Source organism: Puma concolor, chromosome B4, assembly GCF_028749965.1.
Source record: "Puma concolor isolate L17-30 chromosome B4, mPumCon1.1.hap2, whole genome shotgun sequence".
In the NCBI taxonomy this organism is placed as follows: Eukaryota; Metazoa; Chordata; class Mammalia; order Carnivora; family Felidae; genus Puma; species Puma concolor.
Window position 1 is genome coordinate 16,720,574 of NC_141673.1, and position 18,279 is coordinate 16,738,852.

The 18,279-nt window shown below is 41.3% G+C and overlaps 1 protein-coding gene and 1 pseudogene across 10 annotated transcripts in view; one reads left to right on the plus strand and one right to left on the minus strand.

The window, feature by feature from the left end:
- LOC147578935 (uncharacterized) overlaps window positions 1-18,279 on the minus strand; it is a 175,251-nt gene that overhangs the window by 79,268 nt on the left and 77,704 nt on the right. For 6 of the 10 annotated variants that reach the window (XM_086712464.1, XM_086712463.1, XM_086712462.1 and 3 more), the window contains one exon: window positions 2,767-2,973. In XM_086712464.1, the coding sequence (XP_086568590.1) occupies window positions 2,767-2,973 (207 nt within the window). Of the gene's footprint in view, window positions 1-2,766; window positions 2,974-6,812; window positions 7,049-18,279 lie in introns of all 10 variants that reach the window. The other 4 variants (XR_015253377.1, XR_015253376.1, XR_015253375.1 and 1 more) reach the window with 1 other exon arrangement.
- On the plus strand, window positions 14,270-16,632 carry LOC112863328 (putative COBW domain-containing protein 7 pseudogene; annotated as a pseudogene).

Here is an 18,279-nt window from a genome sequence, read left to right on the forward strand (position 1 = left end):
CCAACTTCTGGAGTCAGAAGATCCAGTTCAAATCCAGCTCTGTCATTTACCTACTGTGTGACTTTGAGAAAATTATTTCATCTTGTTGCAAATCTGCATTTTGGGAGGAATCAAATAAGAAGCATATATAACCCTGAGATTAGTCAAGACTCTTCTGTATCAAAGAGACAGAAACAAACTCACACTAGATTAAGCAAAATAAGGGACCACAGTGGCCCAGGCAGGAGTCAGAGTTCCAGAACTACAGGCTGTCTCCACCCCCTCAACTGCCCCTTTCTTCTGGGTTCTGACTCATTCCCTTATCCCCTACCATCTTGAGCTCACTCTTTTTCCACTCTTCTTTCCGTTTCTGTCTTCAGTTGCTGCCTTCACAGAGTTTATTAGATTTCCTTTCACTTAAGCTCTGTTTACTTTTGAAAATGCATGTTTCATCCCACGCTCCCCCTCCACACATATACACACATACACTTGGTTCCATGGAAAAGACCAACGATGGAAATAAAAACTTCATAAACCTCTTGACCAGCACTTTGACAGACTTGCTCAGAGGTTTGGAACTTAACCTCCAGTCATTTCCAAAGTTTATTCTTTCAGAAGGTCAAGCTACATACAGTGGATGTATATTTTAAGCTCAAATTCCTAAGGGCACTAGCAACTAATATTTAAACATCATCTTCTTCAGAAGTTTCTAGAAGAAGAATCAGATCCAGACTAAAAGATATGATGTTCCACTTCCCACCTCAGATTCCACTCTGGAAACTCGACCTCAGTGTCCCTGTTCAGTTTTTTTCACTTTTACTTCTTCTTCGTGCCTGACTCCACTCCCAACCCCAAACACACACTCATGCAAATAAACTCTGTTTCCAGCTATGCAGAGCTCTTCCAGGTTCCCTTAATGCACCATTCACTCTCACCCCCTTCCCCAATGGAAAAATCTGATTCATCTTTCAACTCCTGATCCATGCAAAGGGTATCCATCACATCTCCTGGGAAATTTGTCCCTTTTCTCTCATCTCATGACACTACCTTAACATATCATAGTGTGGCCATTTGTTGAATCATCTGCTTTTCTTTCTTCAAGGTCAGAAACTATCTCAGTCACCTAGTTTCATAGCACCTAGTACCATACCTGGGATATAGTAGGTGCTCAGTAAATGTGTGAAAAATGAAACAGTGGAACATCTGAAAGGTTATTATGTGTGACTGAGTCTCATACCTCATTCAGACTGCTGGTAGAACCATCTTAGTCCATGTATCTACTGCTACATCATGAAACGCCCAACACAGAATTGCTTAAAACAGCAATCATTGTAACACCTCTCACGGCATCTCTGAGTTAGGAATTCAGGAAATACTTGACTGGCAAGCTCTGGCTCAGGGTCTTTCACTTGGTTGCAGTCTGACAGTGGTTAAAGCTGGAACTGTGTGGAGCAGCTGGGGGTTAGGAGGCTGGAGTGTGACTGAGTATCTCTCCCCATGTTGTCTCAAGGACTCCCCATGTGGTGTCTCTGCATGGGCTACCTTGAGTTTCCTCCCAACATGGTGGCTCAGAGCTGTTGGATTGCTTACATGGACACTGGAGGCTTCAAGAAGAATCACCACTTAGGCTTGGAAAGTCGTGCATTGTCACTTCCACTGTACTCTATTGACCAAAATAGTCCTCAAAGACTATCCAGTTTCCAGGGAACATAGACTCCACTTTCCATGGAAGGAGTGTCAAAAAAAATTGCAAACACATTTTAAAACCACCCCACCTAAATGCAATGTGGATAGAAAAAAGGACAGCTGTGGAAAAGGATAAGATTAAAATAAGTCTGGAGTTTGTTTAATAGTAATGTACCACTGCTGATTTCTTGGTTTTAACAAACGTACATGGCAATGTAAGATATTACGGGAAACTGGGTGATGGATATATGGGAACTGTCTGTACTATCTCTGCAACTTTTCAATAAACCCAAAATTATTCAAAAATTTAAAAATGAGTGAAAAAACAGTGCTACATGGGTCACCTGGGTGGCTCAGTTGGTTAAGCGTCTGCCTTCGGCTCAGGTCATGACCTCAAAGTTCGTGAGTTCGAGCCCCACATCCAGCTCTGTACTGACAGCTCAGAGCCTATAGCCTGTTTCGGATTCTGTGTCTCCGTCTCTCTCTGTCCCTCCCCCACTCACACTCTGTCTTTGTCTCTGTCTCTCTTTCTCTCAAAAATAAATAAACTTAAAAATAAATAAATATTTTAAAAATTAAAAAATAAATAGAATTTTTAAAATGCCACACACCTCTTTCTCCCCACTCTAAGAGCTGGTAGAGAGTAACTAGTCTTAAACAAAGAAGCTCCTGTGTGTGCAATAACTTAGAACTGATTCTGGCAATCTTCTATTCTGAACAAGCAAGATTTGTCACACCCTCTATAATTAGACTATTCACAATGTTCTGTGACATTCACTTAAATGCCCATCTCCCTTATTGGAAGCTATGTCCCCTGAAGCACCTTTTCTTACCGTTCTTGTTACCTTCAATGCCCAGAACAGTGTTGACATAATGTAGTAGGTAGAACCATATGGAAATGCCAGTTTTGTAGATCAAAAACAGTTGAATGGTAGCAATTAATCTACAATTGAATGAAATGGACTTTCCTTATCTTATGCCATGCTTTTGCTCAAAGGAAAGAACAAAGTCCAACAATCCTGAAAGAAGAATCCTTTCAGAAAACAAGTATTGACCTATATTTTTCACTGGGAGCTCCACAAAGACCTTGGAATTCCTTACCCATTGGCTTCTTGAGTTCTCTCTAACTTCTTGTCTCCAGAGCCAACGCCTTTGCTGGGCTGAGAAAGTCTGCCTTGCTCTAGTAGGCCAACAGCCAGAGGCCGCGGGGCCTCCAGATGCAGACAGGAACGTGCAGGGTGGGGTCCACGATAGCAGAGGATCCAGGCCCAGCTGGAAGGCAGCCATGGGCGCTGCTGGAGCAGGAGGCTGCAGGAAGCGAAGGAAGGAGGAAGTTATCTTGTTGGCAAACCCCACCCCTCCTCTATTTCCCAGGAGGTCAAGCAGATGTCATCAGATGAATTTTTCCAGACTTGAATGGAAGCTCAAATATGATTCTAACAGGAAACAGTGGGGGGTACACTTTTGCCACTTTCTTTCTTCCTTTTTCTCTTTTTAAACTCAAACTTAGGAGCAACAGCAGCTGCCCTGGTATTGTGTTAGGTTGTGCATCACTCTGTGAGGCCCACATGAGCAAGAAACAGTCACCCAGAAGGACCAAGGCAATTTGACAGTCTCATGCATGCTACATGACTTCCTCCAGGATCAAATTAAGACATGTATTCAGACACATCTTAGGGGAGAAGGTGGGGAGGGGTGCTGGGTGGCCAAAAGAGTTCTGCCACCATGATGGCCTCCAACTAGTTGTTGAGTCATATCCAAAAATGTGTTGCCTGTTTCTCTGTTTATGAATTATCCTTTCCCAAACAGAACAGCTGGAGCATTTTGTTCTCCGTTCTTTGAATACAACTGAGCTTTCCAATTTCTTGTTCTCCATAGTTTAACACACACAGCAATAAAACATAGAGCCATTTTCTGTGGTATTTAGTTAATGATGCAGTATCTGGCAGCCTCTCCTCCTTCACCAAAGCCATCCTTGGGAAAAGTTCTCATTCAAACACTCTAGAAGTTGTTTTTAACTGGCAACTCTGAAGACATAGACATTTTTGGGGGCAATCTGGTTCTTATTTTAACTGAAACTAGTTTATTCTCCTCAGAACAAAAGAATGCCAACAATTCATCGGTCCTTCACACTGCTATGTCACCAGCCAAAGTCTTCCTGAGCTCTGAGAAACAGCACTTCGGGAGATTAAAATAGAGAGAAGTCCTGGTGGTTGTGCAAGGCATCTGTTTTTAATTGTTCTTTTTCTTTATTCTGTGTGGCCATGCAGCCAGGAGTGTGCTGAGACCCAGTGTACATCACAACTGAGAGCCTTTGGAGTCAGACACACAGAGGTGTGAGCCACACTCCAATGAGAACTGGGATGTGGCCAATACAAGACTGGTAGGGAAGTGGGCATTTCTGTGCCAGACCAGGAATGCAATACTGGATCAATGAAATACTATAACTTGCAATAGAATCTTCTCGCAGAGCATCCTACAGTCTTCCCTTCTCAGAAGACCACAGGCACCAAGGAGAATTGGAAATACCATACTCAGGGATTAACCTGATGACCACCCAAAAAAGAACAGGTTGCCCCAAGACTCCTGGATCCCATAACTCAAAATATGTTCTCCCTTTATAATTATATCTCAGTCTTTTGGAAGCTTTGGAAAATCCTTATTTTTATAGATTGGAAAAATATTTATTGTTTCAGTCCATCTGTAGAGAAGATGAACCCTTATGAGTCATTTTAGTTAACTTCATTCTATGTCCAACTTTTTTCCTCCTCTCCTCTTCCCACCCTTCTTTTCTTCTTTCCCTCACTGAGTTGGTCAATATATAATTATTGAGTGTTTAATTATGTGCCAGATTATCCTGGGCCCTGAGGGATATAGCAATGTATCTGTCAGAATGGGCTATGTTATATTCCAGTAACAAACAATCCAAGAACATAATGGTCTTAAAACGACAAAGGCTTATTCTCCTAATGCTTCTTATCCATTGAGGAATGCAAAAAAAAAAAAAAAAAAAAAAATATATATATATATATATATATATATATATATATACAAAACAGAAAAGTCAAGAGGATATATTATTTCCTATATACCAATGGAGTATCAGCTCCTCTGCCCACATTTCCTCATTTAATTTTCACAACAGCCCTACAAGATGTGAAAATGAGGCTCAGAGAAAAATTAGTACCTAAGTTAAGATCTACCACATAGTAGAAGCTCTGTAAACATTAGGTTATTACTATCGTTGTTGTTGTTGTTGCTATTATTCTTATTATTAGAAAGGAGGGAGAGGATTTGGGTCAGCGTATCCCATGCAGGTGGAATAGCATGTTCAAATCAGGAAGGAGAGCTCAAGTTAGAAATGCTCCAAAAATAGGAAGGAGGGCAGAAAGTCTTCAACCCTAGGGAAGTGTGGGATCCCTTTGAGACTCTGATGAATATCATGGACCCACTCCCTAGATATATGTATACACACACAAAGTTTGTACAAATCTTCAGATTTACAGACACACAAAAGCCCATTCATGGATTCCAGAATAATCAATAATAATGGTGACCATGTAGTGCCAACTATGTGCCAGGCTCTAGTCTAGACACTTCAAACAAATTATCTCATTTAATCCTTAGAGCAACCCTAAGAGGAGCTACTATTATTATTTCCTTCTTTGTAGACAAGGAAACAGAGATCAAGAAGTTAAATAACTTGCCAAAGGCACACTGAAGTGTGAAAGTAAGTGACATTGTTGGGATTTAATCCAAGCTGGCTCTAAAGGAAGTACAATCCCCACTGCACCCTACTGCCACATAAGACCCCACTCCCTGAAGCATACTGAGCACCCCTCCTGCACAAAAAAAAAAAAAAAAAAAAAAAAAAAAAAAAAAAAGACTTGCTTTTTAAAGAGCAGTTTCTTTGACCAACAAAACAAAAGCGTGACCACCTATTCCTGTTACCTGGCACCTGCAAACCAAGGTCCATGAAAGTAAAAACCACTTGATTCTATGGCCATCCTGGTTGAGAAATAATCAGTTCCAGAGGTGTTATTAAGCCCCATGCAAATCCTTTGAAATAATGAGCTGCCTCACGCAAGCAGAAACTCCCTCCCCACCGGTCTCTTCATGAGAAGGAAGTGTGCAAAAATTCCTTTTCCACCTGAGGGTCTCACACATATTGATGGCTTAAGCTCTCGCCTGCGCTGTGCCTTCAGGTTTACGCCAATCCTTCTCCATTAAGCCCAAGAGTGTAACAGAGAGAAGAGGCCAAAACTGTGGGAAGGTCTCAACTAGCAGCGACAGGTAGCACACCCACAATTAATTATACACATTTATTAGAGAGCTGGTAAGCAAATCAATGTCATCGATGATTTATTCCCTAATTTGCTTTGAGTATGCACCTCATAAATCAATAATAGAAAATGGCACTAAAGCATGGGTGTTAACTGTCAGCAAAAGGCAGTGTACCGATTCTTTTAATTAAAAGAATGTGTGTGGTGAACATGTCCATGTGTTATATTAGATATGGTACATTTTAAAATTGCTTTTTCACATCAAAAGAAATGCTAGGAGTTTGGAAGAGGACGAAGAACTGTAAATTCACAGTAAGTGGCAAGAGTCCTGGTGTTCCTGGGTGATATATGGTAATTTGATATGTAGGCTCATTCGAGAGCATTCTGGGAATGGAGATAATGTTCTCTGGTTCCAGGCCAGGCTAAATGGATCCAGGATAAGAGCCATTGCTAACACTCCATCAGAAAGACATAAAAACACAATGAGATGTGGCATCATATCCTTTTGGGTACCAGATAAAATTGATTCTATGTTTCCCAAAAAGGTATATATAAACTACAGAAATTGAGAGGTTATCCAAAATGGACGGTCAATGTAGTAATGCTTTCCCCCTCCTCCAAAGTTCTGTGGATTAGATAAATTTTTTAGATAATAAATCAACAACAATTAATATTAAAAAATCACAGTATTTTCCTGGGTGAAAAAGAAAAGCCATTATAATACAGCATGAATTTCTATTTCAGTCTTGCCTGAAAATATCAGCTATTGTTAAAATAGATGGCACATGGAAGAAATACACTTTTGTACTTTATTTTAACCAAAAGGCCAAGGAGCAATAAGAAGCACACTTATAAAAGACGAACCTGTTACTTCTGTGTAGGGACACCCATGTCTCAGAGAGAATATAGACTGCTAGCCAATCAATGCTTCTAGCCCAAAAGCAATCAGGCTTCCATGAGAGAGAAGACGTGGGTGAGACATTGTAGCTGACTGGATGTGAGTACAGGCTTTGAATTAGGTTGAAATCCTGGCTCATATAAATAACCACTGTATGAGCGGAGGAGAGCACTTTAATCTTCCAGAGTCTCCGTTTTTACATCTGTTAAATAAAAAAAAAAAAAAAAAAAAAAAAAAAAAAGGCATAAGAATATCTATAATTTACAGGATCACCATAAGATTGCAAAAGATAATGCGTGTAAATCAATTAGTAGAGTCTCCTGTGCTGCAATGATGCTACACAAATGGTCAAAACAAAGTAAAACATGGCAAAACAAACATACAAAAACCAAAGGTGTGAGGGCACCTGGGTGGCTCAGTCAGTTAAACACCCGACTCTTGATTTCAGCTCAGGTCATCTCAGGGTCGTGAGATCAAGCCCTGCATTGGTCTTGGGTTAAGTGTGGAGCCTGCTTAAAGTTCTCTCCCCCTCTGCCCCTCCCCCACTCACTCTAGCTCACTTGCTCTCTTTCTCTCTCTCTTTCTCTCAAAAAAAACAAAAACAAAAACAAAAACAAAAACAAACATGTGGGGCAGTGTAGATGCAGATTACAAAGCCATACAGTGAGATAATAAATGGAAGTGTGTGCCTGAGGGTAGAAAAATTTACTGGAGCTGTTGAGTTGGGAGAAGAAAGGACAAGTCTGGGAGAGGGAATAAAATTCCTGAGTAAAGGGCTGCATGACTTTCGGGTGGTCACTTCATATTTTAAGTCTCAATTCACAGGCAGTCTCAAGTCAATGGGAGTTTTGGGCCACATGATCTCTGGGTCCCTTTCAGTTCTAAAGGTCTGGGAATGTGTTAGCCAGAGATCACAGTGGGTTGAAGATTTCCTGACTTCCAGAGGATATCATGGAAGTTCTGTCCCTGCATTTAGATCAATGTTAGGCACCCATTTCTTAAACAACATTCCTGTCGAAAATCCCATTATTCAAACTAGGATTAAGAATGGACACAGTTTCCAAGGTGGGATAGTTGCTGAATTCGGTTCTTTGTTGTTCAAGAATTGTAGAAATTGGGGTCCTAATGAATATTCAACACCAACTACAATACTTTGTGTGCCCACATGCCTGTAAGAGCCCCGTATGCTGTTGAGGGTGTCTGGAAACAACAGGCAAGGCACAAGAATGACCTAGCAGGGTCCCCTTAAGTAACCATTCTGCCTCTGCCAACTTCTTTTTCACATTCTTTTCTCTTCTTAGAATGCCCTTTATACCCTTGATCTCTGTCTCACTGCAGAAACTCTTTTGTATTTCTCTTAGGCTCTAAAGGTAAAGGCAACCTCCCTGGGAAGTCATTTGTGCTTCTGTCAGAGAGATGCAGTCTCTCCCTAACGTCCCTCTTCAGCACGGTGTACTTCTCTGCTGGTATTCATTGCTTTCTCATTTGTGGTACAGCCCCTGCACAGAAGCTTCCTCCAGGGCCCAGGCTTATTTATCCAACTGCCTGCTCCAAGGCAATCCTGGAGCTCATGATATCTCCCTGCAGAGTAGAGTGGTTAAGAACTCTGGAGAGAGCCAATCTGGCTCCATCATGCCTAACTGAGTAATCTCTAGCAAGTGGCTTACTTTCCCATGCAGTTTCTCATCTGTAAATCAGAGGTAGTGGCATCTCCAATTTGGATCATACCTCTTGTTAAAGCTCTGCTAGTGTTCTACGTACTTCCTTCTTTTGTGGCACAGATCATCAATGTAGTTAAGTCATTGATTAGGTAGTTAACACTTTAATATATGTCTTCTCTGTTATAATACAAGCTCCATTGAAGCAGAGACCACCTCTGCATTACTTGCTGCGTTATTTCAAGTTTCTAGAAGTTGGCTGAATGAGTGGAGGAATGAATGAATGACTGAAAGAACATATGTAAAAATGAATTAGATACTCGTTATATTCTCCACCAAATGGTTAGTACCTTGAGGGAAAATTGTATCTTTCTTATCTTTATATCCCTTACAATGCCTAACAATGAATAAGTGTTGAAAATTAAGAAGAATTTAATTGAAGGGTCCTCTCAGTGGAGGGGCAGGTACATCAGGCGAGCAATGAGAATTCTCCCCATAAATCCTGTGTTCTCCTGAGGTAGACCAGTTGTCTTTCTGCTGTTTTTGTCTCAGCTTCTCCACCCGTGAAAGCAGAGTAATTGGCCCATGACATGCACACACTACATCACTGTACCTCAGGCTGTCAGCTCAGGACCCAGGGCCAACCTTGTCCGGTTCCCATGACCTCATCAACCAAAATCATGGGGCAGAGTGGACCCCACCCTAACTGTCGTTTACTGGCATCAACACACAGCCAACCTCGGGGCTCGGACATCCATGCTTACTAAGTGGAGTTGTAACCTCAGCCATACTCATAGGGCTTTATAAAAGATATTTGTGTGGCCACAGGCCATTGCTTCAAATAAACCCACCTCAGGAATACTGAATCTCAGAACCTGCACTTAAACTACATGGGTTTTGAAATTGGGGTTCTTTTAAAATTTTTGTATCTTCAATATCCAAACCTTTGGAAGTAAGCTGGTATTTATCATTCTCTTATATAACTGTTGCATAAAGCACTGAACCTGAGACCTGCAAAAAGTCTAAAAAATCACATATACACAAAGCTATAAATACATGATTGTAGACACATTTTCATTGAAATATACTTTATATTAAACATAGTGCTATATATGCCAAGTAGTACAAATACACGCGTAAACATGAAACAGACTCAACTCCCAAAGATCTTGCTGATAAGCAAGAGAAATGGAATCATGATAATAATTTATATCAATTAGAGTACCTTTGGATGCAAGTAACAGAAAATGCTAATTCATAGTGGCTTCAATAATTCAGAAATGTAGCAGCAAGTCCAAAGGTGGGGTAGGTTTTAGAATTGGGTGAGTTTGTGACTGACATTATTATAAAAAATCCAGGTCTTTTCCATTTCTCTGCTCTGTGTCTTCAGTGTTCCCTTCTTCTTCAGTTTAGGAAATGACTTCACTCCTATGTGCCAGATCCAGATGTAACATCTGGATATGACAATTTCCAGAGGCAAAATGAGTCTATCTCTTCTTTTTTCTCTTGTAAACCCCCTCTTCCATCATTGCATTGTTTCAGACCTGGGTCACATTCCCAACTCTACCCCAACCACTGGCAAAATGGGTTACGGAGCATGGTGAGGATTTATTCCTGAGGTTAAGAGTGTGGTCAGTGTTCCCAGAAACATGTGGAAGAGGTAGACACCAAAACATAATTGAGGCTCTGGAACTTGGGGCAAGGGAAGGTAGATGGTAGGAGGGCAGCTCACATCTGCTATATTATTTAATATTAACTTGGCATTCGATGCTATGCAACTCCTTTTAATATCCATTATCACTTGAATATGAACTCCATAAGCTCAGATATCTTTTGTATGTTTTGTTCTAGGATTTATCAAAAATACAGTGAAAGTTCCTGGCACATAGTAAATACTCAAGAAATATTTGTTGAATTAATGAAATACTGACTGCATTATTTCACCCTCATGCAAAGAGAAGTTGAGAGTGGTTATATGGATTGTCCAGTCATCTAGCTATAGAATTTCAAAAGAAAAATTTTAATTTGTATTTGCTAGATTTCATATCCAGTGTTTATTTAAATTATTTTGGCTTAGCTGCCTTATTTATTACAGAGGTATGGATAAAGTGTTCTTCAAGGCATCTTCAAGGAATAGGTATTGATTCTTACTGGAATAGTTAGGAAACTTCATGGAGAAAGTATGTACAATTTTTACATGGAGTTCTCAATGCACACCTTCATACAGATAATAGCAAGTAACTCTAGCTGGGTTCAAGTCCAAAATCCCAAATATTCATGCAATAATTATATGCATATAATTTGTATAAGAGCATAAGAAAAACATTTTTCTTATTTAAAAAAAGTTTGCTCTATTTTTAACCACTGTATTTAATAATAACCCACTGGATTTTTTTCTTATCAGTTTCTACTTTGATATGTCAACATTTGCCTTAAGTTGCAATGTAAGATTGGCTTCATGATCTGGAGTAGTGTGCCTGGGACATTTCATTCACTGGTATAGTCATCAACAGCTATTTACTGAGTACCTCACAGGCCACACAGTGTTCTAAATGTGGAGAACATGGCAGGGAACAACACTGGCCAAGCATCCATTTGTAGACTATGCCAGGTGGTGGTGAGGGTTATGCGGAAGCTCAAAACAATGGAAAGGGATAGAAGCCCAGGATGGTGAGAGAAGAAAGGGATGCTCTTTTATACACAAAGTTAGAGACAGCCTCTCAGCTAAGGTAATATTTGCACAGACTTGAATGAAGTCAGGGTGAAGAACATTCCAGAATTAAAGAACAGAAAGCACAAAGTCCTGGAGACAGAAGAATGCCTGATGTGTCTGAGGAACAGTAAAGAAGTCAGTGAGACCAGAACAGGACGAGGAGGTGAGGTCAAGGGTCCCCAGAGTGCACTGATGAAGGTTCACAGGCTGGGCCGGCATGGCCCATGGCAGGATGGGTAGAGGAGTATGCACGTTGCCTCAAGCAGCCTCATGGAATTCCTTCCATGGGAGAGGACACACCAGCAAAGGCCATTATATAATATCCACACGCACAAATGAAGTTACTCCCAGTTCACCATCTGAGGGAAACCTTGAGGACTAGCGGCAACCAGGCTGGTCTGGGAAGTCAGAAAGGCCAGTGACAGAATCCAGGTTCTGTCATGTGCTTGCCATGACATACTTTGTCCCTGGGAAAAGTATGTAACCTCCCCGAGTCTCAGCTTTTTCATCCTAAAATATTATCATACCTACCTCATTTTGCTGTGAGGACTAAGCAAAGTAAGGCATGCAATGCGATTAAAATAGTGTCTGGCAGGGCGCCTGGGTGGCTCAGTTGGTTAAGCGTCCAACTCTTGATCTTGGCTCAGGTCGTGATCTCACAGTTCTTGAGTTCCAGCCCTGCATCAGGCTCTGTGCTGACTGCGTGGAGCCTGCTTGGGATTCTCTCTCCTTTCCTCTCTGTCTGCTCCTCCCCTGCTCACTCCTACGCACACATGCACATGCTCTCTCTCTCTCTCTCTCTCTCTCTCTCTCAAAATAAACAAATAAACATGAAAAAAATTTAAAACAGTGTCTGTCATATAATAGGTGTTTGTTAAAGTACACCATTTTTATTATCATCATTATTACTGCTATTATTCATTGGTATTTCCTCAGCATGGCAGATGGACTTACCAGGTGACGCTCTTCCCAAGCTAACTACTCAAAACTGAAGAGTTTCCCCAGAAACAAAAACCATTTGCACTTGCAGAAACAGTGGCAATGTCCCTTAGTGAACGTGTGGTGGCTGCAAGAGACAGCTGAGAAGCTGGCAGCCCTTCATGTGGATGAGTAGAAGACAGCCCACCTGAGCCAGGTGGAGGGGAGAAAGAACAAAGCACCCTCTCTGACAGCCTGGGGCACTGCTGCCTGGATTCCACACCTAAAAGCTCTTTTAGGGCCCTGTCTCAGCATCCCAGGAACAGACTGTTTTCCCTGTGTGTTCTCTGAAGAGCCAATATGACTCATCCAAACTGCATACCTGGGCCTGTGGCTTGGGCCATGGTGGAGGGCAAAGGAGGGGGAGCTGCCATAAGGCCCAGGGTGCATGCAGGAGGCCTTGGTGTAAGAGACCCCAAGACTGCCTGACTGCAAAGCTTTCTTGCCTCCCTACGCTGCCTCCATTTGTCTTTCTTAAACCTCATCCAAGGGGTCTGACCTTATGGGGGAAGATGACTGTGCACCTGAAGGACTTGGGGTATCAGGCAGGAGGGATGGGAGGATGGGGCAGGCATAAAGATACAGAGGGATGCGGGAGGGTCACTGTTTGACAACACAGCAGGGCAACATGGAGACAGAAAAAGGCATCTTGTTCTGCTTCCTGGTCCCAGGATCTTCCTTTCTGACTGATACAGGGCAGAGTCACATATTGTATTGCTGTTGTGCTGTACAGTTTACAAGCACATGCCTCCAGCAGTCTTTCATTAAAACCGTGCAGTGCACCAGACCCCCATGTCAGTGCCCTGGACTCTCCCCAGCCAGGACTCCTGCTTAGCCCTCCCCTGGCGCCAAGCCAGCCCTGACTTCTGTTGGTTTCCTTTTAACACATTTTAATAAATATCTGAGATCCCCTGTGACAAGATGGCACAGGGCTGGCAGCAGGATGCAAAGGTACAGAAAACTGAGCCGCTATGTTCACACCTCTGAGTCCAGCCTCACTCCCCGTAGCTGCACTGGTACCAACACCTGTCCCCTCCCAGCCCCCCGCCATTCAGCAGGCTCCTTATGAGCCTCTGAGTTCAGCCTGAGCGCTGCCACTCACCAACTATGTGACCTCAGGAAGGAAATGTGTTCTCCTAGAGACTGTTTTCTCATCTGCAAAATGGGGATAATCCCTTTGTCCTGCCCACATCAGCATGACTATTATGAATCCTACAGACAACAGTCACAGAAGACTTTGAAGAAATTAAACATAATATAAAATTCAGATGTCAGAAAGGGTTTTAAATCCCCCAGCTGGTATGAATAGCAAGCATGGGAAGCTTTAGGCACAATGGGATGTCTCTCCCAAGGCATCAATGGTGGGGTTCTAGAAGCTCATAGAGTCCTTCTCAGCTTTATTCCAGTGTTAATTAAATTCCTTGGACACTGGGAAGGGACTAAAAGACCATCCAGAACCAAAGTGAGTAGCCCCAAACACTCACACAACTTCCTTCCTGTCTCTCCTCAAGTGACTTGTTTTTACTGGAACCCAGTTTCCTCTTCCTGTCTGGGAAACTCTGTTTACAAAGACTAGCTCTGTAAAGAAAGCAAAAAAAGAAAGCTCTTTCCACCAAATGGCCTTGGGGTTTCACCAGGTTATCCTCCTAACCTGAACCAAAATAGCTCATGATGCATCATGTATGCTTGGGGTGGGACTGGGATGGGGGGGTCTTCCCCATATATCTTCCCAGGAGAACCCATTCTGCATGTTTGTCTGTAAAAAGCAATCTGTAGGGATGCCTCTGTAGGCAAATGAATTTGGAAAAATATTCATTTTGGGGAAACTCCATCTCCACCACACTTGTTTACAATATCTAAGCTCCCTTCCAAGGCTGTCTTCTAGAGAAGATCTCCTTGTCTCACACTTCAATACACTCCCCACTGCATCTACTCATCCAAGTCAAATTTTCTTTCACTGTGTACCGCTCCACCCCAAGGTGACAAAGTCCTGGGTGTGTGACCCCAGACACAGCTCTTCAAGCTTGAGTTTCCTGACTTATAATATGGCTAATAATGGCAGTATTAGCCTATGATGACAGAGCTCTTTGTATCTGCCCTCCCGCAAAGAAGCTATGAGGAGGAAGCTCCTACTGTCTTCATTTCACAGATGAAGACACTGAATCACATGATGGTAAGTAATTCACCCAAGGTAACACACCAGGAGTAGAGCCAGAATCAAAATACAGGGACTTTGGCCTATGGTTTTAACCAATATTCTATACTTGTCGACCCAATTCATTGGCATGTTCTGAAGGTCAAAAGAGATAACTGGAAAATGGTAAGTATTTAATAAATATTGCTATATTATTGGATGGAAATACATGTCAAAGCACCTGTTATAGTGTCTGATTCATCACAGGCCTTCAACTTATGTTAGTTCCCTTCCCTTCATCCATCATCTCAAAGCAATGCCCCTGACCATCATCTTCCCTCAGGTAGCCCAGAATGTGCTGTTTGAAGGTTACTCCTCTGAGAGAGTTATAGCACTTAGTAAATTTTTCCTCAAAACAGAGTCTTCTGAGTAATTGAATCATTGAGGGGGCGGCAGGGATCTGCCATTTTCTAGCTAGTGCTTTAGCTCAAAGTTTCTCAGCCATGGGCACAAGTGTCATCAGTGCAACACAGAGTTTCTGTGATAGTTTCTAAGAAACCTTGATTTTTGGTGAGAAAGCATGTTATTTTTCATGATGGAATTCCAGAGTAATAGTCTTATCTTTATCCATTGTCTTCTCTTCTTTCGCTTGATTATCAAGGATAAAGAAAGGAATTATATAATGATAAAGGGCCAGTTCTCCAGGAAGAAATAACAATCCTTAATGTGTATGCACCTAACAACACATGAGGCAAAAATTGATACGGTTGCAAAGAAAAATAGAAGAATCTACTATTACAATTCAGACTTCAACACCCTTCTATAAAAAATAGATTCCAGCAGGCAGAAAATCAGTAAAGATACAGTTGAACTCAACAGTGCCATCAGTTAATCCTCAAGCTCACATGGAACATTCACCAAAATAGACCACACTCTGAGCCATAAAACACACATTAACAAATGTAGTGAAATAGAAATCATACAATATCTGCCCTCAGACCACAGTGGAATTAAACTAGAAATCAGTAACAAATAGATAGCTAGAAAAAATCCCAAAATACCTGGAGATTAAGCAATACACTTCTAAATAACACATGGGGGTCCCAGCTCTTCAGATGAGGGACAGGCATGCTGTGCAGTTGGCCAGAACATTATAGGCTATCGGACCTGTGGATGAGGAGGAGGAGCAGGCAGAGGAGGGCTGTCTTGATTTGGTCCCCATTGAGATAAAGGAAAAGTCTAGTCCTGGTGCTAAGATCCCAGTCACAATTATCACTGGGTATTTAGGTGCTAGGAAGACAATACTTCTGAACTATATTTAGACAGAGTAACATAGTAAAAGATTAATAGTTATTTTAAATAAACTTGAGAAAGGAAGTGCAGTGGATAAATCCTTAGCTGCCAGCCAAGGTGGAAAGTCCTACCAAGAAATGTTAGGACTTAGAAACGGTTGGTTCTGCTGTTCAGTAAAGGACGGTGGCCTTAGAGCTAATGAGAATTTGATGCAGAAGAAGGGAAATTTTGATTACATACCATTAGAGACCACTGGGTTAGCAGATCCTGGTGCTGTGGCTTTTATGTTTGGGGTTGATGCTGAATTACAGATTGATATTTATCTTGCTGAGATCATAACACTTTTGGATTCAAAATATGGATTAAAACATTTAGCAGAAGAAAAACCTGATGGCCTTATCAATGAGACTTCTAGGCAAGCTGCTTTAGCAGATATCGTTATCATTAAAAGAACAGACTTGGTTTCACAAGAGGATTTAAGCAAATTAAGAACAACCATTACATCCATAAACGGAATGGGAAAAATTTTAGAAACACAAAGATCAAGACTTGATCTCTCTAATGTATTAGATCTTCATGCCTTCAGTCTCTGTGGAGTAAGCTTGCAGAAAAAACTCCACTATGTGCCAATAACACAGTCTCACCCCGATCAGAGCATTGTTATGGTCACATTTAAGTATGAGGAAATGCAAAGGAAGAAAGTCTAAATGTATTTGTTCAGAATCTTCTGTGGGAGAAGAGTGTGAGAAGCAAAGATGGAGGTCATATGACTGAAAGGACTGATATTGATCAAACACAAACCAAAACCAGGGATCGTCTAAAATGTCCATGAGCTCTCTGATTTGGAGGAGACTCCGGTGAACGGAGACAATGACACTGAGAGTACAAATTGATTGGTTCTTATTGATGGGAATTTAGACAAGGATACCCTTAAATAACTATTTATAGCTACTGTGACTGAAACATAAAAGTGGACAACACATTTCAAAGAAGATCAAGTTGGTCCATAGCACTAGAAACATTCCTTATCAAAAAGATTGAATGATAAAATTGGGAATAATTTCCTACTGCATGTGTTTCAAGCATCTATTCTTTGCATTACTTCTGTTATGAATTCTAGCATATTTTCAAATAGTGCTTATTTTATGGAATACATAAAATATGGTAAATAAGTACTGTAAAATATTTGACATTCATACAACAAAACATAATGTCCTCTGGAAAATACATACATACATACATACATACATACATACATACATACATAACACATAGGTCAGAAAAGAAATCTCAAGAGAATTTAAAAATATTTTGAACTAAATAAAATACAATGTATCAAAATTTGTCAGATGCAAAGAAAGTAGTGCTTAGAAAAATGTTCATAGTACTGAATACATGCATTAGAAAAGAAGAAAGATCTAAAATCAATGATCTAAGCTACCATCTTAGGAAACTAGAAAAAGGAGAAAAAGAAAGAGCAGATCCAAACTATGCAGGGTTCAGTTCAGAATTCCACCTGTGTTGGCCTCCCTGAGCTCCATCCTCAACTAAGGAGGTTCCTGGGCTCTGTTTCTGTTCTGCCTCCTCTGTGTAACACCTCCTGGAACTTTTCTCCAGGCAGTAACCTGGGAAGCATTGATTTCTCTTCTCTCAGGGATCACTGTCTTGAGTTGCCAGCTACCCAGTGTCATGTACTACCAATGTTTCACAGCTTTGTCTGGTCTCTAGTTGTTTAACATGGGAGGATAAATCCAGTGTACCCATTAGTCCATAGTGACCATGCTATTTCAAAGCTCCCTTCTCACTTTCTTTGTCACACAGTTAGCAGTTGGGTTGGCCTCACTACAAAGAGACTAATTTCTGTGTGAGAATCACAGTTATGAACCACACAGGGACCCAAATGTTTCGCATGGTTGGTTTCTTAGGGACCACCAACAATTCACATTTCGCATGTGTGTGGACACGTGTGGCATGGTGACAAGCTGCAGGTTTGCCTTCTAGGTAGCAAGGCAGCCTAAACAGCTAGAGGTTGCAAAATATTTTCAGGTTCTGACCCACGGTGATCACAGCATATATATTTAGCCCTTGCGTCTATTACATCAGTGGCTCCATGAGTATGTGTGTGCTTGCACACACACGTGCACGCGTGTGCATAGGTGTGGGGGTGTGCACATGCGCATATGTGCATGTTGGGACTTCGAGGTGGGTGGTAGGAAGTCGATGCAAAAATTTCCACATCTTACTATTTTGTAACCTACTTTGTGCTATGTGCCACACTTGAAATACATTATGACTTTTAATCTTCACAATTACCTTGAAAAACAAATGCAACTCTTATGCTCATTTTACAGAACTTGAGTTCAATGACAGGTTCCCCAAGGTCATGCAGTGGATCTGTGATGAAGCCAAATGTTGAGCACACAGTCATCTCTCTTCAAAGCCTTGTGTACTTTATCACTATGCTCTCCTGGCTTTTAATTTTTCACTTCCTGTACTGCCTAGAAAGATGGTCAACACATGGCTGGGCCTTAATAAATACTTTTGCATTTACTGAATCTTAAGGTATATTACTTTCAAAACTATTTTTAACGTACTTGCTGTGTCCTCAGTACTTAACTCAATCACAGTGCCTAGCACACAGTAAATGTTTAATAAAT